This window comes from Pseudoliparis swirei, chromosome 5 (assembly GCF_029220125.1).
Source record: "Pseudoliparis swirei isolate HS2019 ecotype Mariana Trench chromosome 5, NWPU_hadal_v1, whole genome shotgun sequence".
Taxonomy (NCBI): domain Eukaryota; kingdom Metazoa; phylum Chordata; class Actinopteri; order Perciformes; family Liparidae; genus Pseudoliparis; species Pseudoliparis swirei.
The window spans coordinates 28,056,954-28,081,953 of NC_079392.1; the positions used below are offsets into that span (position 1 = coordinate 28,056,954).

General features: G+C 47.7%; 3 protein-coding genes across 11 annotated transcripts in view; 1 reads left to right on the top strand and 2 right to left on the bottom strand.

Annotated features, from left to right (window-relative positions):
• LOC130193527 (T-cell acute lymphocytic leukemia protein 1 homolog) overlaps nucleotides 1-411 on the bottom strand; it is a 2,770-nt gene extending 2,359 nt beyond the window's left edge. Inside the window, exon 1 of the mRNA XM_056414035.1 lies at nucleotides 1-411. This exon is cut by the window's left edge and continues 1,293 nt beyond it. The gene's annotated coding sequence lies outside the window, so the exon portion shown is untranslated.
• An 8-nt stretch (nucleotides 412-419) lies between these two features.
• Nucleotides 420-17,915, bottom strand: ptbp1b (polypyrimidine tract binding protein 1b). 8 transcript variants are annotated; one of them, XM_056414030.1, is made up of 16 exons: nucleotides 17,826-17,915; nucleotides 15,231-15,264; nucleotides 11,907-12,036; nucleotides 11,537-11,597; nucleotides 11,262-11,434; nucleotides 10,969-11,115; nucleotides 9,565-9,690; nucleotides 9,389-9,499; nucleotides 9,140-9,317; nucleotides 8,145-8,222; nucleotides 3,880-4,019; nucleotides 3,561-3,594; nucleotides 3,359-3,451; nucleotides 3,044-3,260; nucleotides 2,895-2,972; nucleotides 420-1,104 (listed from the first exon to the last, which is right to left on the bottom strand). In XM_056414030.1, the coding sequence occupies exons 3-16, from the start codon at nucleotides 11,994-11,996 to the stop codon at nucleotides 948-950; spliced, it is 1,683 nt and encodes a 560-aa protein (XP_056270005.1). In that variant the 5' UTR covers nucleotides 11,997-12,036; nucleotides 15,231-15,264; nucleotides 17,826-17,915; the 3' UTR covers nucleotides 420-947. The 8 variants fall into 8 exon arrangements, with proteins under 8 accessions (XP_056270005.1, XP_056270006.1, XP_056270007.1 ...); XM_056414031.1 differs by having other exon boundaries at nucleotides 15,231-15,261; nucleotides 17,826-17,913; XM_056414032.1 differs by lacking the exon at nucleotides 17,826-17,915 and adding an exon at nucleotides 17,550-17,819 and having other exon boundaries at nucleotides 15,231-15,261.
• Nucleotides 17,916-19,050: 1,135 nt separating this feature from the next.
• The window catches only part of stil (STIL centriolar assembly protein), a 17,829-nt gene continuing 11,879 nt past the window's right edge, over nucleotides 19,051-25,000 (top strand). For both annotated transcript variants that reach the window (XM_056414024.1, XM_056414025.1), the window contains exons 1-3: nucleotides 19,051-19,455; nucleotides 19,644-19,751; nucleotides 23,412-23,527. In XM_056414024.1, the coding sequence (XP_056269999.1) occupies nucleotides 19,394-19,455; nucleotides 19,644-19,751; nucleotides 23,412-23,527 (286 nt within the window). In that variant the 5' untranslated portion in view covers nucleotides 19,051-19,393. The remainder of the gene's footprint in view (nucleotides 19,456-19,643; nucleotides 19,752-23,411; nucleotides 23,528-25,000) is intronic.

The following is a 25,000-nucleotide window of genomic DNA, read 5'->3' on the forward strand; positions in this document are numbered from 1 at the left end:
AAAAAACAGAGATCAAAGAACAGAGATACAGAGATCAAAGAACAGAGAACAAAGAACAGAGAACAGATCAGAGAACATAGAACATAGATCAGAGATCCCGGAGCGTCAGAAGGTTTCACATGAGCTCCGCCACCAACAGACGCAGAGGAACAGCAGCAGGACTAAGGCACCGTGGGAGACCTCCAACGCTGCGCAGCAGGACTAAGGCATCGTGGGAGACCTCCAACGCTGCGCAGCAGGACTAAGGCACCGTGGGAGACCTCCAACGCTGCGCAGCAGGACTAAGGCATCGTGAGAGACCTCCAACGCTGCGCAGCAGGACTAAGGCATCGTGGGAGACCTCCAACGCTGCGCAGCAGGACTAAGGCACCGTGGGAGACCTCCAACGCTGCGCAGCAGGACTAAGGCATCGTGAGACCTCCAACCCTGCGCAGCAGGACTAAGGCATCGTGGGAGACCTCCAACGCTGCGCAGCAGGACTAAGGCACCGTGGGAGACCTCCAACGCTGCGCAGCAGGACTAAGGCACCGTGGGAGACCTCCAACGCTGCGCAGCAGGACTAAGGCATCGTGGGAGACCTCCAACGCTGCGCAGCAGGACTAAGGCACCGTGGGAGACCTCCAACGCTGCGCAGCAGGACTAAGGCATCGTGGGAGACCTCCAACGCTGCGCAGCAGGACTAAGGCACCGTGGGAGACCTCCAACGCTGCGCAGCAGGACTAAGGCACCACGCGGTCCGGAGCCTGGGGGCGAGCCGAGAGGACTCCGGTCCTTCGGGACCATAGGAAAAGGCAGAAGTGGATAAAAGGAAACGACTTAAAACAAGACACGCGGTTCCGATCCGGACTCCGAGCGCTCTGAAGGACCCGGTCCCGAAGGACTCAGGTGAGCTCTACAATAAGTTAACGTCACGGCGGACCGGAGGAATGTGGGAGTGGATCCACCGGTCAGATGGAGGACTTGGAGAAGGAGACGCGCAGGTGGTGGTTCTCCCCCAGGTCGTGGTTGTGGAACTCGATGAGGGACTCGATGGCCTCCTCCACCGAGCCCACCTGGAGCAGAGCCATCTTGTGGTCCTTTCTGCAGGGGAACAGGAGGTGAGGACTACAGGTGAGGGCTACAGGTGAGGGCTACAGGTGAGGACTACAGGTGAGGGCTACAGGTGAGGGCTACAGGTGAGGGCTACAGGTGAGGGCTACAGGTGAGGACTACAGGTGAGGGCTACAGGTGAGGGCTACAGGTGAGGGCTACAGGTGAGGACTACAGGTGAGGACTACAGGTGAGGACTACAGGTGAGGACTACAGGTGAGGGCTACAGGTGAGGACTACAGGTGAGGACTACAGGTGAAGGCTACAGGTGAGGGCTACAGGTGAGGACTACAGGTGAGGGCTACAGGTGAGGGCTACAGGTGAGGACTACAGGTGAGGATTACAGGTGAGGACTACAGGTGAGGACTACAGGTGAGGGCTACAGGTGAGGACTACAGGTGAGGGCTACAGGTGAGGGCTACAGGTGAGGGCTACAGGTGAGGACTACAGGTGAGGGCTACATGTGAGGGCTACAGGTGAGGACTACATGTGAGGGCTACAGGTGAGGACTACAGGTGAGGACTACAGGTGAGGACTACAGGTGAGGGCTACAGGTGAGGACTACAGGTGAGGACTACAGGTGAAGGCTACAGGTGAGGGCTACAGGTGAGGACTACAGGTGAGGGCTACAGGTGAGGACTACAGGTGAGGACTACAGGTGAGGATTACAGGTGAGGACTACAGGTGAGGACTACAGGTGAGGACTACAGGTGAGGACTACAGGTGAGGACTACAGGTGAGGACTACAGGTGAGGACTACAGGTGAGGGCTACAGGTGAGGACTACAGGTGAGGACTACAGGTGAGGACTACAGGTGAGGGCTACAGGTGAGGGCTACAGGTGAGGACTACAGGTGAGGGCTACAGGTGAGGGCTACAGGTGAGGGCTACAGGTGAGGGCTACAGGTGAGGGCTACAGGTGAGGGCTACAGGTGAGGGCTACAGGTGAGGGCTACAGGTGAGGGCTACAGGTGAGGGCTACAGGTGAGGGCTACAGGTGAGGGCTACAGGTGAGGGCTACAGGTGAGGGCTACAGGTGAGGACTACAGGTGAGGGCTACAGGTGAGGGCTACAGGTGAGGGCTACAGGTGAGGACTACAGGTGAGGACTACAGGTGAGGGCTACAGGTGAGGACTACAGGTGAGGACTACAGGTGAGGGCTACAGGTGAGGACTACAGGTGAGGACTACAGGTGAGGACTACAGGTGAGGACTACAGGTGAGGACTACAGGTGAGGACTACAGGTGAGGACTACAGGTGAGGACTACAGGTGAGGACTACAGGTGAGGACTACAGGTGAGGACTACAGGTGAGGGCTACAGGTGAGGACTACAGGTGAGGACTACAGGTGAGGGCTACAGGTGAGGACTACAGGTGAGGACTACAGGTGAGGACTACAGGTGAGGACTACAGGTGAGGACTACAGGTGAGGACTACAGGTGAGGGCTACAGGTGAGGACTACAGGTGAGGGCTACAGGTGAGGACTACAGGTGAGGACTACAGGTGAGGACTACAGGTGAGGACTACAGGTGAGGACTACAGGTGAGGACTACAGGTGAGGACTACAGGTGAGGGCTACAGGTGAGGACTACAGGTGAGGACTACAGGTGAGGGCTACAGGTGAGGGCTACAGGTGAGGGCTACAGGTGAGGGCTACAGGTGAGGGCTACAGGTGAGGGCTACAGGTGAGGACTACAGGTGAGGACTACAGGTGAGGACTACAGGTGAGGGCTACAGGTGAGGGCTACAGGTGAGGACTACAGGTGAGGACTACAGGTGAGGGCTACAGGTGAGGGAGGACTCACTGGAAGAACTTGAAGGCCTTGACCATGGCTCCCGAGGTGGAGAACAGCATCTTGAGGTCGTCCTCCACCACCGACGGCCTGCAGACACAAACCAGAGCGTTACCGAGGCTGCAGGTAGACCGGGCCAGGTGCTGCCGTGGAGGACTCACGGGATGTTGGACAGGTGCAAGGTGGCGGAGGGGGGGAAGATGTTGGAGTAGTTCTTGGAGCCGGGCTTCTTGAAGCGGTGCAGGGGGGAGCTGCTGTAGTCCTTGGTCAGGCCCTGGTCCTCGTGGCCCTCGCGGGGCAGCTGCACGCTGCTGTGCTTGGACGGCGTGACGCGCAGAGACTTCCCGTGAAGCTGCTGGCCGCTCAGGTGGCTCATGGCTGCACAGGTAGAGGGTCGGTTATGAACCACGCTAGAGGTGGCAGTTCAGGACTCGGGACCTGAACCACGCTAGAGGTGGCGGTTCAGGACTCGGTACCTAGCTGAGCCTGCGTGCAGTCGGACATCTGGACCAGAGCGTTCTCCTTCTTGTTGAACAGAATCTTGACTCGCATCACGTCACCATAAACACCTGAAGCACAAGCAGGAGGTCAGGAAGACTAACAGGAAGTGAGCCGAGGAGCTATGAACTGAAAGAACAAAGTGACTTAGATTTCAAAATAAGAGCGTAGACAACATACCGAAGAGGACAAAGAGGCAGTGGGGCGAGACCCTCTGTGGAGGGGGGAGGGGGGGTCCAGCCATTTCCATGGCAACAAATTGAACAGGGGGGAAAAAAGAGAAACGGGTGAGATCAATCAGAAGGTTAATTACCTTTAAAGAGGTGTGTGTGTGTGAGAGAGCTTTTAGCTTTATGTCTATTTATTTTTGTTTCTTTTATTTATCTATATTTTCTAGTTTTAACTCACATGCTGAGATGACTGACTGTAAATAATAAATAGAATGATAAAGTGTCGTCCCACAATGCACCAGGAGAAGGGGGAGGAGCTACACACTGACCTCAGGGTTCAGGTTGCTGACCAGCAGGACGGAGACTCCAGCCGCCATGTGGTGGAAGCCCAGCCTGGGGGCCCCCGGGAGGCCCAGCGAGGCCAGGGCCCCGGGCAGGGTGGGCACCAGGCCGGGGTAGTGGGAGGACACTGGGGGGGGGGGGGGGTAATAATATAATAACATACTACCAGGCTGCAAGGTGATAATAATATTATAATAATATAATAACATACTACCAGGCTGCAAGGTGATAATAATATAATAATAATAACATACTACCAGGCTGCAAGGTGATAATAATATTATAATAATACAATAACATACTACCAGGCTGCAAGGTGATAATAATATTATAATAATACAATAACATACTACCAGGCTGCAAGGTGATAATAATATAATAACATACTACCAGGCTGCAAGGTGATAATAATATAATAATTATATAATAACATACTACCAGGCTGCAAGGTGATAATAATATAATTATATAATAATTATATAATAACATACTACCAGGCTGCAAGGTGATAATAATATAATAATAATATAATAACATACTACCAGGCTGCAAGGTGATAATAATATAATATAATAATAATATAATTAGCAACTAACGATTATTTTGATAATCGATTAATCGGTTGATTATTTTATCGATTAATCGATTAATCGGATAAAAAAACAAAAAAACTTTAATTTTCAACCCTTTATTCAAAACAGGGTCCGTACGGTCATGGAAAACCTGGAAAAGTCATGAAATTATTAAATGGCTATTTGCAGGCCTAGAAAAGTAATTGAAAAAAATAAAATCCCAAAATATTTGGAAAAGTAATGCAAATTTGTTTTATTCAAATGTTAATTTACACGGTACATATATGGTATGCTTTGGAATTCTCATTGTTATTTTAAACACTACATCTTCTCACTTTGTCACGTATAGACAGAGTTTTCACAAAATGTTTAATCATGGAAATTTGGTTTAAAGTCATGGAAAGGTCCTGGAGATCCACTGGTCACCATGGTGATGAACCTGTTCACTGGTCACCATGGTGATGAACCCTGTTCACTGGTCACCATGGTGATGAACCTGTTCACTGGTCACCATGGTGATGAACCTGTCCACTGGTCACCATGGTGATGAACCTGTTCATTGGTCACCATGGTGATGAACCCTGTTCACTGGTCACCATGGTGATGAACCTGTTCACTGGTCACCATGGTGATGAACCTGTCCACTGGTCACCATGGTGATGAACCTGTTCACTGGTCACCATGGTGATGAACCTGTTCACTGGTCACCATGGTGATGAACCTGTCCACTGGTCACCATGGTGATGAACCTGTTCACTGGTCACCATGTGATGAACCTGTTCACTGGTCACCATGGTGATGAACCGTCACAAACAGACTGACAGCTCTCTCCTGAGCAGTGGTCCCCATGTGGCCCCGCCCCCTGAACAATACCAGAGACGCGTTCCGATGTATTCTTGTGTTCACCTGGCCCGCTGCCGTTGAGATTGCAGTGAGACGCGGAAAAAATGTGAAGTGGTGCTCTTCTTCACAATAAAACATCTTTGATGGGACGTGTCGCGCCTCGCCAATCAGCGTTCAGATGTCCACAGCGTTTGGGAAGTTAGGTTAGCTTGAATGTTAGTCCGCTACATCTGCTGCTGTCACGCTGCACGGTGTAGCGATGCTAACAAAGTACCGTACGTTAAAAACGATGTGATTTAGCATATTTTTAGTATCGATACTTCATTAAAAGAGCGATCAGAGCCAGGGATGGATTAACCAACGGGCCTACCGGGCCCAGGCCCAGGGGCCCATGAGCTCAGGGGGCCCCTGGGCCTGAGCCTCCGCGCGTGACGTCGCTGTGATTAACATTGTATTGATATGAATATGATGATATGACACGATGCGCCGTAGCCGATATATGCTGGGCTTAAGTCATTCATGTCAGTAACAGGGCCCCAATAGTCCTCCTGAGGGATGGATTACCGAACGAGCCTACCGGCACCAGGGGCCCATGAGCTCAGGGGGCCCCTAATCCAGAGCCTCTGCGTGAAGTAGCTGTTATTAACTTTGTATTGATATGATGATATGACACGATGCGCCATAGCCGGTATATGCTAGGCTTAAGTCATTCATGTCATGGTCATATAATTCGCGTTATGTTGTCTGCTCAGCTCCGGTATCGTTGTTCCATACGGACTGTTTTGTTAGCGATGTAAAAAAAAAAAATATTTACATTTTTTTTTCTGACTTTTTTTTCCGACTTTTTTGTGTGTTGTTTTTGTTGCGGGTGGGGGGGGGGCCTTGACACGTCCAGGCCCAGGGGCCCGTGGTTTCTTAATCCGTCCATGATCAGAGCTCACGCGCTGCTCCGCTCCGTTAAATGCTGTCTGCACGCGCAGCGCTCACAGCGAGTGGGGGCGGGGCTTATCTCTGTTGCCTTTCTCCGTGGAAAAATATTTTCCGTTATCCGCCACGGAATAAATAACCACGTTTTCTACGTTCTACTCTTGTGGAAATGCCACACACGTGGTGACATGTAGCGCCCTGGTGTCTGGGGTCATGACGTCACCCGGAGGCGCACTCAGCTCCGTGAATGTCTCCGACGACGTGAAGGACTTCCGCATCCAGCGCCACGTGAGCAGCAGCAGCCAATTAGATTCATCAACAGAGGAGCAGCTCAGCGCTGATTGGCTCTCACAACGCAGCGTTCCGTCTCTCCCTCCCTCTTGTTTCTCCTGCGCCTCTCTGCGCTCAAATCTACTTTGTTTATACTCCGTGACTTATTGAGCGCCGTAATAATCGCGCGACACAACGAATCGATAATGAAATTCGTTGCCAACTATTTTAATAATCGATTTGTATCGATTCGTTGTTGCAGCCCTAAATATAATAATATAATAACATACTACCAGGCTGCAAGGTGATAATAATATAATCATAATATAATAATATAATAACATACTACCAGGCTGCAAGGTGATAATAAAATAATATAATAACATACTACCAGGCTGCAAGGTGATAATAATATAATAATATAATTAGTGCTGTGAAAAATAACGCGTTAACTCAGTTAATTAAATTACAGGTTTAACTAGTTTTGTTTTTTTTAAACGCATTTAACGCATGCGCAGAATGAGCTTCCAGTCCGTCTGTTGTTGGTCGTCTCTCCAGCAGCGCGTCATTCTGTCTCTAGTGTCGCGTTAACACGACTCCGATCTCCGGCTCGCGCGCCGCAGAGCTCGGATGCCGGCGTGTGCGCGCACATCGGGACGAAAGAAAGTCATTTGGGTTGATATGTGTGTCTTCTTGTCTGATCAATACGCAACTGTGAGGTGCGCGAATGGACCGAGTGGCCAGCTGCTGATCACTCACTCAACGAACAGACGGTGCGCGCACAGCGCAAAAGTAAAATTTTTGGGAGCACCGAAGACCCATTTTGACCCAGGAAAAACCCTGAATGTATATATGGGATTAATCATGATTAATCCACAGAAACCTGTGATTAACCTGATTAAAAATGTTAATCGTTTCACAGCCCTAAATATAATATAATAACATACTACCAGGCTGAAGGTGATAATAATATAATAAAATACTACCAGGCTGAAGGTGATAATAATATAACATAATAATATAATAATATAATAACATACTACCAGGCTGAAGGTGATAATAATATAACATAATAATATAATAACATACTACCAGGCTGCAAGGTGATAATAATATAATATAATAACATACTACCAGGCTGCAAGGTGATAATAATATAATAATAATATAATAATATACTACCAGGCTGCAAGGTGATAATAATATAATAACATACTACCAGGCTGCAAGGTGATAATAATATAATAATAACATACTACCAGGCTGCAAGGTGATAATAATATAATAATAATATACTTGCAGGCAGCAGGGTGATAATAATATAATAATATACTCGCAGGCTGCAGGGTGATAATAATATAATAATAATATAATAATAACATACTGGCAGGCTACAGGGTGATAATAATATAATAATAATATACTTGCAGGCAGCAGGGTGATAATAATATAATAATATACTCGCAGGCTGCAGGGTGATAATAATATAATAATAATATAATAATAACATACTGGCAGGCTACAGGGTGATAATAATATAATAATAATATACTTGCAGGCAGCAGGGTGATAATAATATTATAATATACTCGCAGGCTGCAGGGTGATAATAATATTATAATAATATAATAATAACATACTGGCAGGCTGCAGGGTGAAGGCTGGGGAGAAGCTGTGCGTGGCTCCAGCGTACGGACCAGCGGAGATGATCCCTGGAGCTGCAGACAGGAAGCACCTGAACCACCTGGACAAGGGTGTGTGTGCGTGTGTCTCTGTGTGTGTGTGTGTGTGTGTGTCTCTGTGTGTGTGTGTATGTCTTTGTGTGCGTGTGTCTCTGTGTGTGTGTGTGTGTGTGTGTCTCTGTGTGTGTGTGTGTGTCTGTGTGTGTGTGTGTCTGTGTGTGTGTGTCTCTGTGTGTGTGTGTGTGTCTCTGTGTGTGTGTCTCTGTGTGTGTGTCTCTGTGTGTGTGTGTATGTGTGTGTGTCTCTGTGTGTGTGTGTGTGTGTGTGTCTCTGTGTGTGTGTATGTCTCTGTGTGTGTGTGTCTCTGTGTGTGTGTGTGTCTCTGTGTGTGTGTGTGTGTCTCTGTGTGTGTGTGTGTGTCTGTGTGTGTGTGTGTGTCTCTGTGTGTGTGTGTGTGTGTGTGTGTCTCTGTGTGTGTGTGTGTGTGTCTGTGTGTGTGTGTGTCTCTGTGTGTGTGTCTCTGTGTGTGTGTGTGTGTCTCTGTGTGTGTGTGTGTGTCTTTGTGTGCGTGTGTCTCTGTGTGTGTGTGTGTGTCTCTGTGTGTGTGTGTGTGTCTTTGTGTGCGTGTGTCTCTGTGTGTGTGTGTGTGCGTGTGTCTCTGTGTGTGTGTGTGTGTGTGTGTGTGTGCGTGTGTCTCTGTGTGTGTGTGTGTGTCTCTGTGTGTGTGTGTGTGTGTCTTTGTGTGCGTGTGTCTCTGTGTGTGTGTGTGTGTGTCTCTGTGTGTGTGTGTATGTCTTTGTGTGCGTGTGTCTCTGTGTGTGTGTGTGTGTCTCTGTGTGTGTGTGTGTGTGTGTCTTTGTGTGCGTGTGTCTCTGTGTGTGTGTGTGTGTGTCTCTGTGTGTGTGTGTATGTCTTTGTGTGCGTGTGTCTCTGTGTGTGTGTGTGTGTCTCACTGAAGGCGGTGGCCATGGCCGGGTGCTCCATGCTGGGCTGGCTGTCTCCGCTGGGCAGGTCCGGCCTGGTGAAGTCGCGGCTCTTCTCGTTGTTGTACTTGACGTTGAGGCTGGTGAGCTTGGAGAAGCTGACCCTCAGCGTGCAGCAGCCGTTGTAGATGTTCTGGCCGTCCAGAGACTGAAAGACAGCAGACGCTCGGCTCAGACGGCCGTGAACCAATCACAGAAGAGAGGCGGGGCGGCGCTCACCAGCTTGGCCGACTGCGCGGCCGCTCCGTCGGCGTACTGCAGCAGCGCCTGGAACTGGCTGTTCTTGGTGAACACGATGATCCGCAGCACCGTGCCGAACTTTGAGAAGATCTGAGGACCAGAGCGTGCTCAGAGGAGGAGGCCGTGAAGGGTCGCGCTCCTCGTGTCGCGGTTACCTGGCAGAGTGCGTCCAGGGTGACGGGGTAGACCAGATTCTCCACCACGACCCGGAGCACGGTGCTGGGAGCCATCGCCGGGTCGCCGTGAGACGAGGTGAGGGCGCGAAGAGCTGCCTGGGCCCTCTGAGGCAGGGAAACAAATGCTAACAGGTGCTAACAGGAACACCACATGCTAACAGGTGCCGACAAGTGCTAACAGACGGCAATAGATGCTAACAGAAGCAAATAGATGCTTAGAGATGCCAATAGATGCTTAGAGATGCTAACAGAAGCCAATAGATGCTTAGAGATGCTAACAGAAGCCAACAGATGCTTAGAGATGCCAACAGAAGCCAATAGATGCTTAGAGATGCCAACAGAAGCTTAGAGATGCCAACAGATGCTTAGAGATGCCAACAGAAGCCAATAGATGCTTAGAGATGCCAACAGAAGCTTAGAGATGCCAACAGATGCTTAGAGATGCCAACAGAAGCCAATAGATGCTTAGAGATGCCAACAGATGCTTAGAGATGCCAACAGAAGCCAATAGATGCTTAGAGATGCCAACAGAAGCCAATAGATGCTTAGAGATGCCAACAGATGCCTAGAGATGCTTAGAGATGCCAACAGAAGCCAATAGATGCTTAGAGATGCCAACAGATGCTTAGAGATGCCAACAGAAGCCAATAGATGCCAACAGAAGCCAATAGATGCTTAGAGATGCCAACAGAAGCCAATAGATGCTAACAGAAGCCAACAGATGCTTAGAGATGCCAACAGAAGCCAATATATGCTTAGAGATGCCAACAGAAGCCAACAGATGCTTAGAGATGCCAACAGAAGCCAATAGATGCTAACAGAAGCCAATAAATGCTTAGAGATGCCAATAGAAGCCAATAGATGCTTAGAGATGCCAACAGAAGCCAATAGATGCTAACAGAAGCCAACAGATGCTTAGAGATGCCAACAGATGCTTAGAGATGCCAACAGAAGCCAATATATGCTTAGAGATGCTAACAGAAGCCAACAGATGCTTAGAGATGCCAACAGAAGCCAATAGATGCTTAGAGATGCCAACAGATGCTTAGAGATGCCAACAGAAGCCAATAGATGCTTAGAGATGCTAACAGAAGCCAACAGATGCTTAGAGATGCTAACAGAAGCCAACAGATGCTTAGAGATGCTAACAGAAGCCAACAGATGCTTAGAGATGCCAACAGAAGCCAATATATGCTTAGAGATGCTAACAGAAGCCAACAGATGCTTAGAGATGCTAACAGAAGCCAACAGATGCTTAGAGATGCTAACAGAAGCCAACAGATGCTTAGAGATGCCAACAGAAGCCAATAGATGCCAACAGAAGCCAATAGATGCTTAGAGATGCTAACAGCTGGTAACAGAAGCCAACAGTATAGCGTGTACCTCCTGGTTGGGGGAGTTGTCCGTCTTGAGCTCCTTGTGGTTGGAGAACTGGACGTAGACCAGGTGGTTCCTGATTATGGGCATCACCGTGGAGTAGTAACCCACCATGTTCTGAGCCGCTTCCTCCGAGTTCATCTCCAAGAAGGCCTGAAGGGGGACACAGTTCAGTACGGACAGATCACCAAGGGACATGTGGGTATTTAGAGGGCTGCATAAAGGGGGCCGGCTCTCTAGAGGGGGACTGCTGTGAAGGGGGGCCGGCTCTGTAAGGGGGACCCTGTCAAGTCCTGCACCTGGTTCTTGGCTTTGAGCATCAGCAGGTTGGTGATGTCTCCGAACGGCAGGCCGAGGCTGATCACCTCGGCCTCGCTGATGTCGTTGGGGAGCTTGCGGATGTGGATGACCCTGGACGGGACCACGGGACCTCTGATGTCTCCTTTGAACTTCTTACTGTCGTTTCCATTGGCTGCAGAGGACAGGAAGCACCGCCAGCTCATCAAGAGGTTCTGGATCTCATCGCCAGTCATTACATGAATAGAAACTACAGAGAGTGACCCTGATGTCTGACCTGTGGTGGTCATGATATACGGGCCGTTGGAGACGCTGGGGAAGGGGTCTTCAGGTCCTCTCTGAAACAGCAGAAGACGTGTCAGCAGACCTAAACAAGAGGAGTCTGTCCTCTGAGAGACATCATGCTGCTGGGTCAGGAAACCATCCTTTCATTCAGAGGATTAGGAGCTCACCCAAACCACCAGAGGGCAGTAGAGACACATGTCCTTTCAACAGTCAATATAATACCCTCAAAGATGGGGGGGGGGGGGGGTGCAGACAAAGTGCTCTTCTTCTACAGTTTCTCACTGTAGCATTAATAACCTCCAAAAGACATATGAACTTCTCAATAAACACTTATTGAACAGCTATGGGTATGAAGAACGAGCCTGAAGCCAAATCTGGAGCAGAGTGAGGTGGTCTTGAGGAGCAGCTGGTTCACAGCAGGACGCCACAGCTTCAGCTTCATGAACACGCATCAAAGGAAACTCCTGGTCCAACCGGAGAACCGTTACAGTCCTGTGAAGCCCAGGAGGATTCAGACCTTCTCATTCATGCACACTTTGACTGGTTAAGTACCCACAATTGATAGCAGTGTGACATTAAAACATAAGATCCCGACAACCTCTCTCTCATCCCCCAGATAGGGCTCTGGGTCCACCAGCAGCCGAGACAAGTGGTCCTCCACGGGACTGGCTTCCTTGTCCTTCTAGACCTTTCTTTGACTCAGTGGACCACCAGATCTCGTAAGGTGAGCACTTCAGTGGCACTTGAGAACTTTAAGGTTTCGCTTTCTTGAGGAACTTCCTCGAGGTTGTCCATTGTAAGTTTGGATCATAGCGTCTGCGACATGGCTGAACGGTTTGGGACATTTAGACCAATCATCAGTGTTCTGTTCCGGAGCAGAACAAAAGCATCTCGGATCTTCTTACAGATCCTCCCATGAATAAAAGAGCAGAAACCCGAGTCCTGGTCTCCTCTGGACCTGGACCTGCTGTCTATCAGAGGACAGGCAGTCCATCTCACGACTTCAACGACCAATACCTGGCTGACTCCCCGCAGGCCTTCATCACTACCCTGTGAACGTCTCTGCTCCACCTCAGTGTGTCACAGTGACCTTTGACCTCCACAAGCTGATCAGCTCCCTCAGAACGTTGGCTCCAGATGGTCCCGAGAGGCGGATCCATAAAAACCCTCAACTGCCCCTCTAGACCAGGACCCGGTCCGTGTCAGGGGACTCGCCTGAGGAACCGGGGCACCTGTGAACGTCACCGCCCTCCCATGCTCCACCTCACGACGTAGAGTTGGAGGTCTGCGTCGTCTCCTCCACCACCTCTACGTAGAGGAGACGACGTAGACCACCACCTCTACGTAGAGGAGACGACGTAGACCTCCACCTCTACGTAAAGGAGACGACGTAGACCACCACCTCTACGTAGAGGAGACGACGTAGACCACCACCTCTACGTAGAGGAGACGACGTAGACCACCACCTCTACGTAGAGGAGACGACGTAGACCTCCACCTCTACGTAAAGGAGACGACGTAGACCACCACCTCTACGTAGAGGAGACGACATAGACCACCACCTCTACGTAGAGGAGACGACGTAGACCACCACTTCTACGTAGAGGAGACGACATAGACCACCACCTCTACGTAGAGGAGACGACGTAGACCACCACCTCTACGTAGAGGAGACGACGTAGACCTCCACCTCTACGTAAAGGAGACGACGTAGACCACCACCTCTACGTAGAGGAGACGACGTAGACCACCACCTCTACGTAGAGGAGACGACGTAGACCTCCACGTAGAGGAGACGACATAGACCTCCACCTCTACGTAGAGGAGACGACGTAGACCACCACCTCTACGTAGAGGAGACGTAGACCACCACCTCTACGTAGAGGAGACGACGAGACCACCACCTCACGTAGGAGACGACATAGACCACCACCTCACGTAAGGAGACGACATAGACCACCACCCCACGTAGAGGAGACGACGTGAGACCACCACCCCACGTAGAGGTGATGACGAGACCTCACGTGAGGAGACGACGTAGACCACCACCTCTACGTAGAGGAGACGACGTAGACCTCCACCTCTACGTAGAGGAGACGACGTAGTCCACCACCTCACGTAGAGGAGACGACGAGACCACCACCTCACGTAGAGGTGACGACGAAGACCACCACCTCTACGTAGAGGAGACGACGTAGACCTCCACCTCTACGTAAAGGAGACGACGTAGACCACCACCTCTACGTAGAGGAGACGACGTAGACCACCACCTCTACGTAGAGGAGACGACGTAGACCACCACCTCTACGTAGAGGAGACGACGTAGACCTCCACGTAGAGGAGACAACATAGACCTCCACCTCTACGTAGAGGAGACGACGTAGACCACCACGTAAAGGAGACGACGTAGACCACCACCTCTACGTAGAGGAGACGTAGACCACCACCTCTACGTAGAGGAGACAACGTAGACCACCACGTAAAGGAGACGACGTAGACCACCACCTCTACGTAGAGGAGACAACGTAGACCACCACCTCTACGTAGAGGAGACGACGTAGACCACCACCTCTACGTAGAGGAGACGACGTAGACCACCACGTAAAGGAGACGACGTAGACCACCACCTCTACGTAGAGGAGACAACGTAGACCTCTACGTAGAGGAGACGACGTAGACCACCACCTTTACGTAGAGGAGACGACGTAGACCACCACGTAAAGGAGACGACGTAGACCACCACCTCTACGTAGAGGAGACGACGTAGACCTCCACGTAGAGGAGACGACGTAGACCTCCACCTCTACGTAGAGGAGACGACGTAGACCTCTACGTAGAGGAGACGATGTAGACCACCACCTCTACGTAGAGGAGACGACGTAGACCACCACCTCTACGTAGAGGAGACGACGTAGACCACCACCTCTACGTAGAGGAAACAACGTAGACCACCACCTCTACGTAGAGGAGACGACGTAGACCTCCACCTCTACGTAGAGGAGACGACGTAGACCACCACCTCTACGTAGAGGAGACGACGTAGACCTCTACGTAGAGGAGACGACATAGACCACCACCTTTACGTAGAGGAGACGACGTAGACCACCACGTAAAGGAGACGACGTAGACCTCCACCTCTACGTAGAGGAGATGACGTAGACCACCACCTCTACGTAGAGACGACGTAGACCACCACCTCTACGTAGAGGAGACGACGTAGACCACCACCTCTACGTAGAGGAGACGACGTAGACCTCCACCTCTACGTAGAGGAGACAACGTAGACCACCACCTCTACGTAGAGGAGACGACGTAGACCACCACCTCTACGTAGAGGAGACGACGTAGACCACCACCTCTACGTAGAGAGGATTGTAATCCATTTTGAGATTCTTTAGAAACATCTCTGAACTCTAGGACACAACAGGTCACTACGGACTCTAAAAGGTGGAAGAAGGTTTATGAAGCCGACTGTCCGTCTCAGCTCCAGAGAGGCCACGCCCACATGGAGACCACGCCCACACGTGGTCAAAGGGATCAGCTGCTCTCATCAGACTGGTTCAGTCTGATGAGAGCAGTAGTATTATATACGTGTTGGAACGGCAAGAAACAGGGAACAGGGATAGACGTTGGACCGCAAACAAGGAGGAGCAGGAAGAGGAGCAGCAGGAAGAGGAGGAGCCTACCTTAGTACCACCTGTTAAATCTGGGTGGACACTGCTGGGAAGAGAAGACAGCGTGTTAGAGCAACAGGGAGAAGAACTCCAAACAACACGCCAACAAAGGTTAACATGAGGTTGAACCCTGAGCAGACGGAGTGAGGGGCAGAGAAACCTACAGGCAGGGCGGGCCAATCAGCTGACTGAAGCGATGCTTTGACTATCGGGAAATAAAAGTCTCCGTGAACCTCTTGTTTCTTCTTCTGAATGGTCTTTTACAGTGTTGACAGTAGAACCGTAACGCTGTGGCGGGTAACGATCCCTTCATGAGCTGAACAATAGAATTATAGAATGATACTAGAACCCGGCAGCAGAGGCAGCCGGTCCAACCACACGGAGGAGCTGCTCAAACCTGCTGCCAAGCGTAGCTGCTAACAGTAACGGCTAACAGTAGCTGCTAACGGTAGCTGCTAACGGTAGCTGCTAACAGCTCAATCGCATCAAGATACCGTCCTCCGAGTTCTGGGAAATACTATTAACTCACACGGGGGCTCCTGTGGGTCAGAGGTCAGCAGCTCGCCCTTCAATCTGAGGGTCGGTGGTTTGATCCCTGACTCCGCTAATCAATACGACTGATCAGCACGTATATAAATACTGATCAACACTATTGATCTACATGTATATAAATACTGATCAACACATATATAAATACTGATCAACACTATTGATCAACACGTATATGAATACTGATCAACACGTATATAAATACTGATCAACACTATTGATCAACACGTATATAAATATTGATCAACACATATAAATACTGATCAACACTATTGATCAACATGTATATAAATATTGATCAACACATATAAATACTGATCAACACATATATAAATACTGATCAACATGTATATAAATACTGATCAACACTATTGATCAACACATATATAAATACTGATCTACATGTATATAAATACTGATCAACACTATTGATCAACACGTATATAAATACTGATCAACACTATTGATCAACATATATAAATACTGATCAACACTATTGATCAACACGTATAAATACTGATCAACACATATATAAATACTGATCAACACTATTGATCAACACTATTGATCAACACATATATAAATATTGATCAACACGTTTATAAATATTGATCAACACATATATAAATACTGATCAACACTATTGATCAACACGTATATAAATACTGATTAACACTATTGATCAACACATATATAAATACTGATCAACACTATTGATCAACACGTATATAAATACTGATCAACATGTTTATACATACTGATCAACACTATTGAACAACACGTATATAAATACTGATCAACATGTATATAAATACTGATCAACACTATTGATCAACACGTATATAAATACTGATCAACATGTTTATACTGATCAACACTATTGATCAACACATATATAAATACTGATCAACATGTATATAAATACTGATCAACACTATTGATCAACATGTATATAAATACTGATCAACACTATTGATCAACACGTATATAAATATTGATCAACACGTATATAAATACTGATCAACACTATTGATCAACACGTATACAAATATTGATCAACAGTATATAAATACTGATCAACACTTTTGATCAACACGTATATAAATACTTTTCAACATGTATATACATACTGATCAACACTATTGATCAACACGTATATAAATATTGATCAACAGTATATAAATACTGATCAACACTTTTGATCAACACGTATATAAATATTGATCAACACGTATATAAATACTTTTCAACATGTATATACATACTGATCAACACTATTGATCAACACGTATATAAATATTGATCAACATGTATATAAATACTTTTCAACATGTATATACATACTGATCAACACTATTGATCAACACGTATATCGATACTAGCGAACAGGAAGCTGCAGGTCTCATGGTTCCTCCCTCTGAACCAATTCAGTCCAGTTCCATTCTTTAAACATTCAAAGGTTTCCGGAGGTGGAAGTCTGCTGGACCTCTACAGAACCTTCTGGTACGTTCAGAACAAACCGGAAACACTTTACATCGGCTCACGTGCCGAACACGGGAAGCTCCATTATCATGTTAACTAGCTATACTGCAGTCTGATTGACTGCACATATCCAAACACAGACATGGTGGTCTTGTTACTGCACTAAAGGACCCGCTGTCTTTACCTGGAGCCCTTTAAACAACACGCACACCCTCACGGCGCGGCGGGAGCGTTGCGACGCAGGGGGCGTGCGGACACCGGAAGTCATGCATTAAACCCACAATGTAGTCATTATCAGACCTGAGTGTGTCGGCTTGGTGCTGCGTGCGCGTCGTGCGTGTGCACGAGACCCCCGTTGGAGAACAGCAATGCTGTGGCGCGAACAGCTAACACACACAACTTTATCGACAGTTCAGAAGTCAACAACACGAACACCAGCGGACTTCCGGGTCACGTCGCCTGACGCCGTGTTGACGCTGCTCGCTCCGGCGCGCGAGAGGAAACAGAAAGGAGCCTGAAGGGGCCTGAAGGGGCCTGAAGGGGCCTGAAGGGGCCTGAAGGAGCCGCAGCACTCACCCGTCCATCGCACGACGCGGAACTGCAGAGCAACAGGTCCCATGCAGCGCGCCGTGGGAGACCCCGCGCACAGACACTGCGACCGACAAAATGGCGTCCGGCAGGAGCTCCCTGATTGGCCCGTCAGCAAAACATTGTCGGCGATCCAGACAGGAGCCGCGCGCCGATTGGCTGAGTGGAGACCTCGCTCCGTGGAAATATAGAAGAACAGTTTGATACTGAACTTTAAAGGCCCGATGACGTTTCATCGATCAGAGCTCGTCTATGACAGAGAGGTGTCACTCAAGAGCGAAAAACAGACACGCTTTTCATTCTGGGGAAGTGGGCGTTGTCCCTATATAATAAATAATAGTATTATAATAACGTTACGGTGTCACAAGACAAACAGAGATCTGGGCCTACAAGTGTTCTTTGATGACCCACACTTCTTCAACAATCATCTAATTTATTAAAGAAGACACACACACACACATATATATATATATATATATAAAACAAATTCAAAGTTACAAAATATGATATTTGTAAATCAGCCACATGTATACAAAATAGATAAATATTCGATCTGTTATGATGTATTAATGTTAGATCATATAATAATAAAATATTGATAATAATCTAAAAATAACAAGTCAACATATCGTCTCTGTTTGAAGCCTCTGAGGATTCTTTCAGGTCTAATAAGAAGATATCTTCAAGCTGAGTTCAGCTTGCTGTGGACTTCATGGGTCCAGGTACATGACCAGGTCTCGGCCCTGGGTCCCAGCAGAGGACGGGATCTTGGGGATCGAACCTGCGGCTGAACGAGAGGAGTCGAGTTACACGTCATGAATAATTAATTAGAATAAGAGCCAGCTGCTAAAACATGATTAATTAATCTCACACACACTTATGCTCACACACACACTCACACGCACACACACACACACACCTACACACATTCATACACACACAGAGGCACACACTTTTATACTTGTAAAATACCCAAATTAATCATGTCTGTGATGATGTTATCTTAAGTTTGTTGGTGACGTTTCTTTTATACAGTATTTTTTAACTGTGAGCTTGTGCTATTATCATAATAGTTTTTTAAACATAATAATAATGTATATATTTACATATAATAAAATCAATACAACTTCGATTTAAAATAATGCAGATCCGCTTTAAAAGAAACATGCCTCCATCTGACCATCCGGGGGCGCTGTGGAGCTCCAGTCCGTTTGATCTGCCGCCGACGACAGAAAAAGACACAAAGAAGACAACGCGTCATTGGTCAGAATGTGTCGGGCAGCGCTTCCTATTGGCTGGCTGCTTTGCCGCGCCAGTATAGGCGAGAAACAGCGCGCGCGACGATTCATCCGCGTCCATCTTTTGTCTTTTTGAAAGTTGAACCGGGAGATGGAGATAAAGTTCAGTTGAGGTTTGGACTTCAGTCAACGACCGGCCACCACGTTATCCGGTGTGAAGCTAACGAAGCGAGGGGAGCTAACGGTTAGCTGTTCTCAGCGCGCTGTTTCCGGCGCTGAGTGGCCGTTAATAGTGCCTTTTTGTCGGCGACAGCAGCGATGAGCTGCCCGGTGAATCTCCAGGACCTCCCGTCCGGAGTGCTGGAGGCCGCGAGAGGACGGTGAGTCGGTTAGGCACCAACAACAATTGGTCTGTTAGGCACCAACAACAACAACAACAACAATTAGTCTGTTAGATAACAACACCTGCTGACTTCAGTACAACTAGTTCTACCTCAGTGTATAATACTCGGTTACCACTAGTTCTACCTCAGTGTATAAATAACAACAACAACAACAATACCAACAGGCCCTTCAGGAACTCTCTCCCCACGTTGAGTTTCCCCAGATCCAGATCAGCTCTGTGGGACGGAAGAGCAGCAGGAGAGAAGCTCCGCCTCCAGCTCTGTGCTCGCAGGTACACACACATGTACACACACACACATGTACACACACACACATGTACACACACACACACATGTACATACACATGTCACACACGTACACACACACGCATGGCACACATGTACACACACACGCATGTCACACACATGTACACACACATGTCACACACACACATGTACACACACACGCATGTACACACACACATGTCACACACATGTACACACACGCATGTCACACACACATGTACACACACACACATGTCACACACATGTGCACACACACACACACACATGTACCCACACACACATATCACACACACGCATGTCACACACACACACATGTACCCACACACACATGTCACACACACACATGTACACACACACATGTACACACACACATGTTGTTAAGAAAGACGCGTACGTAAACCGATTCGGTCGCTTCGGGTGGGAGATGGAAAGAAAAGTCACGCCGCTTATTCTCTTGTGTGGGGAAACGGGGGAGGAGAGGAGCGGGGGGGGGAGAGGAGAGATGGAGAGGAGGGGGAAAGGTTTGAGGTGCGAGTCGGCTCACACCGGGTACTTTATTGAGGGAGATAAGCTCTAAGGACAGACGTGTAGCAAACTGTCGTAAAAGCACGTCGGCGGCGCCCAGGCGCAGCGCGTCACCGCGCGCTGCTAACCTGTCGCACTGGAGAGGACGCGGGTCCACGGGTCACGATGCCCGGCCTCTCTTCTGACGACCGGCCCCGGTCACGGTATCCTCGCCTTGCGCTTCGAGGGGGAAACTCGAGCGAGGGCGAAGACCGAGTTAAGGGGGAAGGAGGCGGAGATCAGTAACTCCCTCTATATGATTCTGCGACCGTTCGGGCCTGATGAGCGACGTGCACCTCGACAGCGGTGGCTGCTCGGCTCGGCGCGCGACACCCCGAGATGATGTCGGAACGATCTCCGCTGAGAGAAACGCTGGGTATTCAATTATCTGGTCCCACCCCAACACGCTCGAGGGTACAAGGCTCGTAGAGCGGCTGGCGGGACACTTAGTAATATTCTATTTTTAGGACAAACTCCGCGACGAGGACTCGGGTGTTAAGAGTCCCTCTCTGGGTCCCAGAACCAACCACGGCTCGGCCGAGAGCCGGAGGTCTACCGGCTGCAGCGATTTCTCTCGTCAGTACAAAATGTCAGTGGAGAGGTGTGAGGAATCAGACTGGTCCCTGGGGGACTGAGGTCAGTGGGGGTAGCCGTGTGGACGTAGCTCACTCACCTCGGAGGCTGCGGGGTCCGCTCTCGGGTCTCCGCCTTCGGTCTCCTCGGGTGGGTCGACAGGTGAAGAAATAGGTCTCACAAAAAAAGTAGGTCCACAAACCGAATGGTAAAGTTTTAAGACTGCAAGGCAGCAAGTATTTTATTCAAAAAAAGAAAGACAAAATAAACAAAGTACAATTACAAGTGAGTTCCCTCACGGAAGCCTGACGCAAAATCACAACAACTAAAAAAAACTCTCAAAAACTCTCTCTAAAAAAACTCTCTCTGTTCGTCACCTTTATACCCTCTGGCCCTTCCTACTTTTACCGGACCTCCGTCCCCCCCCCCCCCCGGGGTGCTGATGGGGGGGTCATCCCCCCCCCTCTTCCTGAGAGGTTCTGGGGAGACCCTGGCCCACATCAAAGAGGAGCGCCGTTGTTTTAGCTGGTGGAGATGAGCTGGGTCACCTCGGTGACCTGTCTCCGAGTGTCTCCTCTTATCTCTCAGGCACTTAGGGTCCCCTCTTTACAGCTCCTTTCAGACTCGGTGAGACTTCCCGATGCCAGTGACATCAAACGCACTCTAACCGGGGGTCAGGATACCGAACATATGGGAGACATAGGTTACATGATCATATCAAAGAACATTGATCTACAGGCAGGTTAACAAACATGAATCCAGGCTTGTGTTGATTCACTCCGCAGTCACATCACCTCTGGGCCCATATGGTTGGGCTACGGGCTCCGAACACATAATTAAACAAGTCTTCATTTGAATATCACAAGAGTGGCCATGTTTACCTCTCGTGTCGAGCCGGTTGTAAACGCCTCCGCTGACCACTCAGGACCCCTGTTCTCTTCGCACCTGGCCCTCTGCTTATCGTCCTAGCGATGGCCTCGACGCTTTTATTTGATCTTACAGCCACTCTCCCCGTCGGCCTGATGGATTCCTGGTTGCTTTCCTGTTGTTGTTGTCTAATGGAACTGGGGTCACCTTTGATCTGTTTTATTACTAACATTCCGCATTCGATACTTCCCGGCCTGGTCCACGGATCCCCTTGCTGCTAATCCCAGAAAAATTCGCATTTATTTGTCCCACTTCTAACAATGTACACACACATGTACACACACATGTACACGCACACATGTCACACACACATGTACACGCACACATGTACACACACATGTCACACACACATGTCACACACACACATGTACACACACATGTCACACACACACATGTCACACACACACATGTCACACACGCATGTCACACGCACACATGTACACACACACATGTCACACACATGTACACGCACACATGTACACACACATGTCACACACACACATGTACACACATGTACACACACACACATGTCGTACACACACACATGTCACACACACATGTCACGCACACACATGTACACACACATGTACACGCACACACATGTACACACACACATGTCACACACACACATGTCACACACACATGTCACACACACACATGTACACGCACACACATGTACACACATACATATGTCACACACACACACACATGTACACACATACATATGTCACACACACACACACACATGTACACACACACATGTCACACACACAGTTGTACACACACACACATGTACACACACACACATGTCACACACACACATGTACACACACACATACATATGTCACACACACACACATGTCACACACACAGTTGTACACGCACACACATACATATGTCACACACACACACACACATGTCACACACACACATGTCACACACACATGTCACACACACAGTTGTACACACACACATGTCACACACACACATGTACACGCACACACATGTACACATGTCACACACACACATGTACACGCACACACATACATATGTCACACACACACACATGTACACATGTCACACACACACATGTACACGCACACACATACATATGTCACACACACACACATGTACACATGTCACACACACACATGTACACGCACACACATACATATGTCACACACACACTTGTACACACATACACATATGTCACACACACACATGTACACACACAACATGTCACACACACACTTGTACACACATACACATATGTCACACACACACATGTACACACACATGTCACACACACATGTACACACACACACATGTACACACACATGTCACACACACACTTGTACACGCACACATGTACACACACATACACACATGTCACACACACACTTGTACACGCACACACATATAGTACATATGTCACACATACACATGTACACACATGTCACACACACATGTACACACACACACATGTATACACATGTACACACGCATGTAACACATCCACATGTACATACACACGCACACACACACGTACACACACAATGTCGTGTAAACATGTGTGTGTGTAGGAAGCCCTGCCTCCTCCTGATGGAGAGAGCTCTGCGTCTGGCTCAACGTCACGCCCACCACAGCAACAAGCCCCGCCTCCTGAGTTTCCTCCTGGGGTCAGTGAGCGTCGACGCAGGTGAGAGGTGTATTTACTTTATGTATTTATTGATTATTATTATTTATTGATTATTTTTATAGATTATATGTATTTATTGATTATATGTATTTATTGATTATTATTATTTATTGATTATTATTTATTGATTATATGTATTTATTGATTATTTTTATTGATTATATGTATTTATTGATTATATGTATCTATTGATTTATATATTAATATTATACATTTGGTTTGGAGTATTTTAAGAAATTCAAATGTTTTTATGTTCGTCCTGAGAAACGTGTTGTAATGTTCTCCACTCGGATATCAATAAACATAGTTATAAATAAACAGTTAATAAACATAGTTATGATAAATAAACAGTTAATAAACATAGTTAATAAACATAGTTAATAAACAGTTATTATAAATAAACAGTTAATAAACAATTCTTCCTAAAATAAATTACCTATTCACAATGATTCCATCTCAACCCACCCACTCCTGGTTCAAATCTCTTGACTCACTCGTTACTAAATTTTACTGGAAAAATAAAACACCAAGAATAAAACTGGCCACTTTACAACAAACAAAAAAACAAGGAGGACTTGAAGCTCCAAATTTTTCTCACTACTCACTAGCAAACCAACTTCAATACATTCTTAAATGGATCCACCCCACTCACTCAGACAACACATGGTTAGACATAGAACAGACAGTATGTAAGGACATCCAGATTTCAGACCTACCAATTCTCAGCCAATCAATCAAACGCCATCCTTGCTTCAAAATGGTAACAATAGCAGAAACTCTGACAGCCTGGTGGAAATTCCACAAAATCACTAATGTCACTTTTGCACCCTAAAATTTCACCCCTATATGGAATAATCTGGACATTCTAAGCAGTAATAAGCCTTTAAATCTCCACACATGGTCCACTAAAGGCATCACTCATTTGAAACACATCTTTAATCACAATACCCTGGTTTCATTTCCCCATTTGGTTCAGAAGTACGGCATCGGGAAAAATCACTTTCTGGAATATCTACAACTTAAATCATCCCTTCAAACAAAATTCAACATTAAGGCCACACATTTGGAATTACCTCCCCCAACCTCACAGTTAATTAATATCACCTCCTCAAATAAATTAATCTCAAAAATATGTAGCATAATATCACACTCTGAAATAATAACCATACCAATAATAAATGGGAATTTGACTTGGCTATCACTCCTGATGCCGACTTCTGGACCAAAATCTGTACTAATATATATTTTATGACCAAAAATACAAATTTACAACTAATACAATATAAAATACTTCACAGAATTCACTACACTGGCCACAAAATGTTTAAAATGGGTTTCACTACAGATATCTGTCCACATTGCATGCAAAATACTCAGGATAGTTACATTCACGCCACCTGGCACTGCACACCAGTTCAACACTTTTGGAAACAAATAACTGAGTCACTGTCTGTTTTCCTGGGCTGCCTCATC

Coding starts and splice junctions, on each gene's coding strand:
- ptbp1b (XM_056414030.1), bottom strand. CDS start 11,996: ATGCGTGTTCATGAAGCTGAAGCTGTGGCGTCCTGCTGTGAACCAGCT. Junction 11,435..11,536: donor GTATATCATGACCACCACAG/GTCAGACATCAG, acceptor TGTCCTCTGCAG/CCAATGGAAACGACAGTAAG. Junction 2,973..3,043: donor TTGCACCTGTCCAACATCCC/GTGAGTCCTCCA, acceptor TTGTGTCTGCAG/GCCGTCGGTGGTGGAGGACG.